This window comes from Schistocerca piceifrons, chromosome 11 (assembly GCF_021461385.2).
Source record: "Schistocerca piceifrons isolate TAMUIC-IGC-003096 chromosome 11, iqSchPice1.1, whole genome shotgun sequence".
Classification (NCBI taxonomy): Eukaryota; Metazoa; Arthropoda; class Insecta; order Orthoptera; family Acrididae; genus Schistocerca; species Schistocerca piceifrons.
The window spans coordinates 56,968,727-56,978,666 of record NC_060148.1 but is presented as its reverse complement, the minus strand read 5'-3'; the positions used below and the strand labels follow the sequence as shown (position 1 = coordinate 56,978,666).

At 38.5% G+C, this 9,940-nt stretch overlaps 1 protein-coding gene across 2 annotated transcripts in view; it reads left to right on the top strand.

The window, feature by feature from the left end:
- Window positions 1-1,833: 1,833 nt before the first annotated feature.
- The window catches only part of LOC124720393 (zinc finger protein 70-like), a 280,865-nt gene continuing 272,758 nt past the window's right edge, over window positions 1,834-9,940 (top strand). For both annotated transcript variants that reach the window (XM_047245734.1, XM_047245733.1), the window contains exon 1: window positions 1,834-2,005. In XM_047245734.1, coding sequence (XP_047101690.1) covers window positions 1,949-2,005 — 57 coding nt within the window. In that variant the 5' untranslated portion in view covers window positions 1,834-1,948. The remainder of the gene's footprint in view (window positions 2,006-9,940) is intronic.

The following is a 9,940-nucleotide window of genomic DNA, read 5'->3' as shown; positions in this document are numbered from 1 at the left end:
ATTATCTGGTCCTGGAGCTTTTCTGTTTTTCAATTTCATTATGGCTCGGGCTATTTCTTCTTCAGTTCAGCAAACTATATGGTTATTAAAGAATTATTGTATTTATTACTTAGTGCACATCTGTGTTGCCTGTTGATTTTGTTATCTTCTTGATCGTTAATTGGGAGGAGTTTGCCAAGCAGATATTCTGCTGACTGTCTCCGTCCATAGGTCATCGAGCCATTTTCATCTTTGATTTGGAAAATTGGTCTTCAGGTGGTTTCTCAGGTAGCTTTCGCATTGCATCTGTTTGTGTTGATTAAACAATTCTTGGTATTGGGTCTTATGATTTCTGTAATGTGCCAGTCAAGCTGCCTCAATGGCTGTGGAGAGGACCTCTGATAACCTCTTCCAGCTTGCCTCATACACTTTCTGCGAAAATTAGGTTTCGACCAGTGTTATTTATATTGTTTACTGTGAATGTAAGTAAGTTGTGATCACTGCTGATCAACCCAGACTGGACTGACCGCTTGAAAATATTACTTACAACTTAATGTCTATGTTATAGCTGTGCCAGCTCTGTCACTGATGGTTCACGGCTAACAGATCAAGTTCTTGAATGATGTCTAAAACCTTATTGGCCTCTACCATCTATGTGTCTGCTAAACCAGAGCACTTATCACATTTATATCTGCTGTTGTCAATAAGTTTTTACCATGAGTGTAGTTATCCACACCAATCAGAGAAACAAAATGTTAAAAATATTGTCTGCCTGAATGTTCTGTTCTAGGTCCAATCTTGTTCCTGCTTTATTAATGATTTAGACACAGCAACCCCATTCAGGACATGTATAAAATTTACACATAACACCAACATCCTGATAAGGACTTCTATACATGAACTTTTGTCCAATATTAATGTAGTGTGATTTACTGGACCAGATAAATAATAGTAATGAAACTTGTATTTCACCCATGGCTAAGTAAGGAACTTAAAGGGTACTAACTGAATAACACACTTCCGTGAAAGGCAATTAGCTCACTTCTCGACCAGCTAATGATAGTTACTCCTATCCCAGGTGCAGTGATGGTGCATAAACTTCAAGCGTGGAAATGCCTTCACAAGTGTCGGCCAAGGGTGAGAATTGCGAAGGGGTTCATTTGAATTAGTAAACGCTTTCCCACGTAGTCGCGATGATTGGGAACGGCACCACCTTGGAGAATTTTTGGTAAAACATTCGCGTTGACAAGCTTACGGCAAGTTGCACATTGGATACTATATGTTTTGGATGAATTTAATATCAGTGCCATAGATCAAAACGTAACAATATTTCATTGAGACAGTAGCAATTCATTAAGATAAAGTGTATAACTCTTTGTTATTCCCAAGAACTTTTTCCGTGCTTCCGGTTAACCATTCATATGTAATATAATAACAGTGCCAGAGTCTTAAAGCTTAGTCTGCTCGCCTTTAGACATACATTTCTTCAGTACAAGTTTTTGTGATAGATCTATCTGCCTTAGATTAATGACCAGTCACATAACTGCCCTGTTGCTTTACTTAAAAAAAAAAAAAAAAATCCTGTAACGCCAATGACATTGCCTGCTTTTTAACGTCATACAACTTAAATATCCACGGACACCTGCAATAGTTGAAGAAGGCCGTGGCATGAAAAAAGCCTATAATGTGCCTTTGAGGGAATGCATTCGTTGTACAAACTGAAATAAATTCACGAAACTGAAATTTATAGTCCTGTATCTGGAACTGGTTTCCACACACTTCAAATCTGATTCTGTTTGCGGTTACTTCAAGAATGGTTTACTTGCGTCACGTTGGCATTGGAAGACTCTGCATTCGTTTGTTTTTTATTTTTTGTAGTGTTTTGTACGTGGTGTGTCATCTGGACAGAGCGTTTAATCGGAAGATTTGTTGAAGTTAATACATTCGTTGAAAAGTTTTAAGACACATTATGACTTTCGACCCTGTTTACGTCAAGACAGAAATTTTGTCACCTAATGCTGAAGAGGTAAATCTTACTTTCATTTGCCTGCAGTATGTGGGCGTAACTTTTAAATAGGCTTGTAAACAACCAAGCGTCAAATGAATTTTCGTGCTAACCTCATTTAGCCGTTGATTTACAGTACCTCTTTTCTGGCGGATTGGATGCATCAAATAAATTAGGTCAAGAATTCGATAGTTTGCAGTCGAAGTCGAATTGTTTTTTAGTATTTTCTACGTTAATTTCAGAGTTCCTTTGTCGCACCATAGTGGTACAGTGACTAAGACGCCTAGTAAATTATCTTAAACTAACTTATGTTTAAACATTTGTGCATCCAAAACTGCTAAGAAATAAGTTTGATTTCAGCCACGTCTTGCGATAAATCAGGATGATGAAAAAATGTCATTAAAATTTCAGATACTATTAGTCATTAGGAAAATGAATATCAAATAACGATTGGAAGTTGTGACGTTTGCTTGCATTTAGAATTTGTTGCACACTTAAGGTAGTGCAGGGGTCAGTAGCACACTGGATATTGGATTTAATGACATTGTGTGATTGAATGATTCCCCATTCAAATACTGGACATTCTGTATTTTGTATCAGCACTTAAATCTTTTAGTAACATTAAAAACAAAAAAACACTGCTTATCAGGAACTTCATTTTATACATACAATGAGAGAAAGGGAATTCCATGAACTCGTGCTTAATACTGATTGAACAATTACTACCAGCAATGTGAATGCAATAGACTTTTTTTCGAGTTGCACTTGAAGTTTTTGAGTTCTTGAAGCACAGTTGTTTAGGTCCTAAATGATCTTCTGAAAATCCACAAGCACAAATAGTTAGTAATTTCGACAAATCGTTACTCATCTTTTCCCCATACGGGGATCGATGTTGGGTCAGTCCTTGGCCTTGTTATATGTAAATGATATTGTATCATATATCGAAGAAGCAGAAATAGTTCTGTTTGCTGATGATACGACCACTATAGTGAAATCTAATGGAGTAAGTTCCACACTTGAAAAATTAACAATATTTTTTGAAAATTAAACATTGGTTCTCTTCAACTGGACTGTCACTGAATTTGGAATAAAGACAATACATGCTCTTCAGTACTGCACAAGTCCTGATGACACCATTAGAAATAATGTATGAGGATCAATCAATAAATAAAACAGATGTTTATATTGATAAGAACCTGAACTGGGAATCACATGTTACTGGTCTTAAATGTCTAAGTTTCGCAGTTTTTGCATTATGGGTAATACTAGATTTTTGAACTGAAAAATGTCCAAAATTTGTTTTACTTTTTCTATTTTCATCCACCAACATTTATAGCATTATATTCTGGGGAAACTGATGGCTGAGGAAGAAAGAGTGGTGAGAGTGGTGTTGCAGAGAAGTTTGTAGGCAGCTCTTTGACCACCTATCCTCCATCTTGTGTGTGTGTGTGTGTGTGTGTGTGTGAAGTAAGTTTGGGTGTGCCCAGGAAAGTGTGTTGGGACCCTTGCTGTCCATTTTGTATGTCAGTGACCTTGCAGACAATATTAATAGTAATCTCAGACTGCAGGTTATGCAGTTATCTGTGAGGAAGTACTGTCTGAAAGAAGCTGTGTCAAAATTCAGTCCGATCTTGAAAAGATTTTAAAGTGGTGCTGTGACTGACAACCTGCTTTAAATGTTCAAAAATAAAAAAATAGAGTACTTCACTAAGCGAAAAAATATAGTATCATCTAACTATGATATCAGTAAGTCACAGTTGGAATCGGCCAACAATTACTTGGGTGCAACAGTTTGTAGGGATGTGAAATGGAAGAATGGTCACATAGGCAGAGTTGTGGGTAATGCAGGTGGTTGACTCTGCACTTCCCCAGTATTCTATCAATAAACCAATCTCTCTACAAAGGAGATTGCTTACAAATCACCCGTATGACTGATTTTAGACTATTGCTCAAGTGTGTGGGACCCACAACTGATAGGATTAACAGGGCATATTGAACATACACAGAGAAGGGCAGCATGAATGGCCACAGGTTTGTTTGCTTAGTGGGAGAGTGTCATAGAGATACTGAAGGAACTTAACTGGAAGACTCTTGAAGATAGACATAAACCATCCCGGGAAATTATATTAACAAAGTTTCAAGAACTGGCTTTAAATGTTTACTCTAGGGATATACTACAACCTCCTACATATCGTTCACACATCGATTGTGATGATAAGATTAGAATGATTACTGCACACACAGAGGCATTCAAACAATCATGCTTCCTGTGCTACATATATGGATGGAATAAGAAGAAACCCTAATAGCTCTTCAGGCAAATGCCGGGATGGTTCCTTTGAAAGGGCACGGCCGATTTCCTTCCCCATCCTTCTCTAACCCGAGCTTGTTCTCCGTCTCTAGTGACCTCATTGTCGACGGGACGTTAAACACTAATCTCTTCCTCCTCCTCCTAATAATTGGTACAATGGGGTGTACCCTCTGCAATGCACTTCATGATGGTTTGCAGAGCACAGAGCATAGATTTGGGTGGTGGGTGATGGGAGAGAGGGAGGGGAGGGGGGGGGGGGAGGGAGGGAGAGAGAGAGAGAGAGAGAGAGAGAGAGAGAGAGAGAGAGAGAACCTGAACTACACCTTTTGAGTATTTTGGTATAATAGTACAAGAGACCTGTGGCCTCTGGTAACTCATTACAGAGTAATTACAGTTTGTTTGATTTTTTACACCTTAAATACACGGTGTGTCTTGTTTGGAAACAGACTTGTTGCATTCACTTACAGTACTTGCTGTTGACAGAAGTAATAGCTACTTTAATTTTAGTTTTCGAGATTGCATTCAGTACTTCTCGGTTCTGTCTCGGGTTTGTTTTTGTGTCAGTGATACTTTTTGGTTAACACTGATACACAGTAGCATGGAAATGATTGATGAGGAGTTGACCTATATGCACCTTATGTACGGGTTCAGTAAATGCAATGGAAAAGGAGCATATCAATGCTATACTCAGCAGTTCTAGCAGTGACTGTAACCACCTCATAGTAGTTTTACATCTGTATCTAAGCTCCCATCAATAACTGGATTCCTTTGTCTTGTTACATTTTGGCGATTGTGTATTGCAAACTTTTTCACTGTTGCGAATAATATTTTCGGAAACTAAGATATTTCTGGTAAAGAAACTAAATAACCCATAATTATATTTATTGAAAAAAAATCAGTAACCATTTGTTCAAAATAAATTTGTTGAATTTCAGTGAAGTGAGATAACTGGACATTCACACACAGTGCTGCATACATGTCCATCAAGTACCGCAGCAACCACCAGTGTTCACATACAGTGGTAGTTGATGGGTGTGCATACAGTACTGCGGATGAATGTCAGTTATGTGGGAGTTGTTACTGGTATCCTTACGTCGGGTCCATTGCACTGTTCTTCGAGACATTTTCTGTGCGGCCTAGGAGTATATCAGCTGGATGTTCTGCTGACATGCTATGTACCAAAGAATCACTGTATGAATCCCTTGAAGATGGAACTGCTGTCCTGGAACCTGATTGTGTTCTCCATTTATCAGAAAATATGTAACTGTAGTGGCTGTTATCAGTCAAGATTACTTGACTGTGTATCTTTAAAAATTTCTGCAAGAAACTGTAGTGGCATTAAAAATTCTACAGTTTATTTTAATTTACTAATTTTGTGAGTTGATTAATTGAATTTTAACAGTGGAAGTTATGTTACATTATTCTGGTAATGTTTCCTTTCAGGATTTACAATTATTAACAAATTTCTTGAACTAAATGTTTCTAGAATATATGTTATGTTGTGGTCTTCAGTACAGAGACTGGTTTGATGCAGCTCTCCATGCTACTCTATCCTGTACAAGATTCTTCATCTCCCAGTACCTACTGCAACCTACATCCTTCTGAATCTGTTTAGTGTATTCATCTTTTGGTCTCCCTCTATGATTTTTACCCTTCACGCTGCCCTCCAATAATAAATTGGTGATCCCTTGATGCCTCAGAACATGTCCTACCAACCGATCCCTTCTTCTAGTCAAGTTGTGCCACAAATTTCTCTTCTCTCCAATTCTATTCAATACCTCATCATTAGTTATGTGATCTACCCATCTAATCTTCAGCATTCTACTGTAGCACCACATTTCGAAAGCTTCTATTCTCTTCTTGTCTAAACTATTTGTCATCCACATTTCACTTCGATACATGGCTACAAATATGTAACTGTAGTGGCTGTTATCAGTCAAGATTACTTGACTGTGTATCTTTAAAAATTTCTGCAAGAAACTGTAGTGGCATTAAAAATTCTACAGTTTATTTTAATTTACTAATTTTGTGAGTTGATTAATTGAATTTTAACAGTGGAAGTTATGTTACATTATTCTGGTAATGTTTCCTTTCAGGATTTACAATTATTAACAAATTTCTTGAACTAAATGTTTCTAGAATATATGTTATGTTGTGGTCTTCAGTACAGAGACTGGTTTGATGCAGCTCTCCATGCTACTCTATCCTGTACAAGATTCTTCATCTCCCAGTACCTACTGCAACCTACATCCTTCTGAATCTGTTTAGTGTATTCATCTTTTGGTCTCCCTCTATGATTTTTACCCTTCACGCTGCCCTCCAATAATAAATTGGTGATCCCTTGATGCCTCAGAACATGTCCTACCAACCGATCCCTTCTTCTAGTCAAGTTGTGCCACAAATTTCTCTTCTCTCCAATTCTATTCAATACCTCATCATTAGTTATGTGATCTACCCATCTAATCTTCAGCATTCTACTGTAGCACCACATTTCGAAAGCTTCTATTCTCTTCTTGTCTAAACTATTTGTCATCCACATTTCACTTCGATACATGGCTACATTCCACACAAATACTTTCAGAAACGACTTCCTGACACGTAAATCTATACTCAATGTTAACAAATTTCTCTTCTTCAGAAATGCTTTCCTTGCCATTGCCAGTCTACATTTTATATCCTCTCTACTTTGACCATCATCAGTTATTTAGCTCCCCAAATAGCAAATACATTTACTACTTTAAGTGTCTCATTTCCTAATCTAATTCCTGTAGCATCACACGATTTAGTTCAACTACATTACATTATCCTCATTTTGCTTTTGTTGATGTTCATCTTATACCCTCCTTTCAAGACATTGTCCATTCCGCTCAACTGCTCTTTCAAGTCCTTTGCTGTCTCTGACAGAATTACAATGTCATCAGTGAACCTCAAAGTTTTTATTTCTTCTCCATGGATTTTAATTCCTACTCCGAATTTTTCTTTTGTTTCCTTTACTTCTTGCTCAGTATACAGATTGAATAACATCGGGGATAGGCTACAGCCTTGTCTCACTTCCTTCCCAACCACTGCTTCCCTTTCATGCCCCTCGACTCTTATAACTGCCATTAGGTTTCTGTACAAATTGTAAATAGCTTTTCGCTCCCTGTATTTTACCCCTTACACCTTCAGAATTTGAAAGAGAGTATTCCAGTCAACATTGTCAAATCTTTCTCTAAGTCTACAAATGCTAGAAACGTAGGTTTACCTTTCCTTAATCTTTATTCTAAGATAAGTTGTAGGGTCAGTTTTGCCTCACGTGTTCCAACATTTCTACAGAATGCAAACTGATCTTCCCCAAGGTCGGCTTCTACTAGTTTTTCCATTCGTCTGTAGAGAATTCGCGTTAGTATTTTGCAGCTGTGGCTTATTAAACTGATTGTTTGGTAATTTTCACATCTGTCAACACGTGCTTTCTTTGGGATTGGAATTATTATATTCTTCTTGAAGTCTGAGGGTATTTCGCCTGTCTCATACATCGTGCTCACCATATGGTAGAGTTTTGTCATGACTGGCTCTCCCAATGCCATCAGTAGTTCTAATGGAATGTTGTCTACTCCCGGGGCCTTGTTTCGACTCAGGTCTTTCAGTGCTCTGTCAAACTCTTCACGCAGTATCGTATCTCCCATTTCATCTTGATCTACATCCCCTTCCATTTCCATAATATTGTCCTCTAGTACATCGCCCTTGTATAGACCCTCTATATACTCCTTCCACCTTTCTGCTTTTCCTTCTTTGCTTGGAACTGGGTTTCCATCTGAGCTCTTGATATTCATACAAGTGGTTCTCTTTTCTCCAGAGGTCTCCGATCCGTAGAACGCCAGTTTTCTTTCGCCTGATAACAACGTCCTCCTGAGTAGTCCCCGCTCGGAGATCCGAATGAGGGGACCATTTTACCTCCGGAATATTTTACCCAAGAGGACGCCATCATCATTTAACCATACAGTAAAGCTGCATGCCCTGGGGAAAAATAACAGTTGTAGTTTCCCCTTGCTTTCAGCCGTTCGCTGTACCAGCACAGCAAGGCCGTTTTGGTTAATGCTACAAGGCCAGATCAGTCAATCATCCAGACTGTTGCCCCTGCAACTACTGAAAAAACTGCTGCCTCTCTTCAGAAACCACACGTTTGTCTGGCCTCTCAACAGATACCCCTCCGTTATAGTTGCACCTACGGCGCGGCTATCTGTATTGCTGAGGCACGCAAGCATCCCAACCAAAGGCAAGGTCCATGGTTCAAGGGGGGGGGGGGGTAGAATATGTATTACTAATTAAATAAATGATATGAATATAATAGAGGGAAACATTCCACATGGGAAAAATATATCTAAAAACAAAAATGATGTGACTTACCAAATGAAAGTGCTGGCAGGTCGACAGACACACAAACAAACACAAACATACACACAAAATTCAAGCTTTCGCAACAAACTGTTGCCTCATCAGGAAAGAGGGAAGGAGAGGGAAAGACGAAAGGAAGTGGGTTTTAAGTGAGAGGGTAAGGAGTCATTCCAATCCCGGGAGCGGAAAGACTTACCTTAGGGGGAAAAAAAAGGACGGGTATACACTCGCACACACACACACATCCATCCACACATATACAGACACAAGCTCACATCTGACTTGCTGCCTATTTACTTCCAGGAACTAAATGTAATCATCAAAAAAGCAGAACAGATCTTCCATTTGTTTGGAATCTGTAGTAAATATGAGACTGAAAGAGAGAAAGTTATTCCCTTTGGGAGTGATTTCTTACCACCTAGTGAAGGTGATGATCTCAAGACACTGGAGAAACAAGATATCAGTGATCCATTACTAGAGGTATTGAATAAATTCATGATCTTTAAACCAAATTTTTGTCAGTAATAACTCCATTAATCTTCCTGGAACGATAAGTTGCAATTCAGCATCTGAGACCTTTAAATATGTCTGCTTGTGTCTGTATGTGTGGATGGATATGTGTGTGTGTGTGCGAGTGTATACCCGTCCTTTTTTTTCCCCCTAAGGTAAGTCTTTCCGCTCCCGGGATTGGAATGACTCCTTACCCTCTCACTTAAAACCCACTTCCTTTCGTCTTTCCCTCTCCTTCCCTCTTTCCTGATGAGGCAACAGTTTGTTGCGAAAGCTTGAATTTTGTGTGTATGTTTGTGTTTGTTTGTGTGTCTGTCGACCTGCCAGCACTTTCATTTGGTAAGTCACATCATCTTTGTTTTTAGATATATATTTCCTACGTGGAATGTTTCCCTCTATTATACACACACATCCCGTTTCCATTTGTGTTTGTTTGTGTGTCTATCAACATGCTAGCGCTTTCATTTGGTAAGTCACATCATCTTTGTTTTTAAATATAATTAAATAAATGTGTAGATCGGTGGTATAAGACAGGGCATGTATTATTGAGGTAGAGCTAAGTATTTCTTTTACTGTCTGTTTTTCATCATATTATGTCTCACACACACACACACACACACACACACACACACACACAGAATATCTATATTTAAGTAATTTACAAGTGTCCAGTGACAATTGGTTGTTCTGTCTTGTCTAAATGGGACTTTACTTTCTGGTATTCCGGTTGTGAAGTGGTGAGTTCATCCTAAATTCAGTCT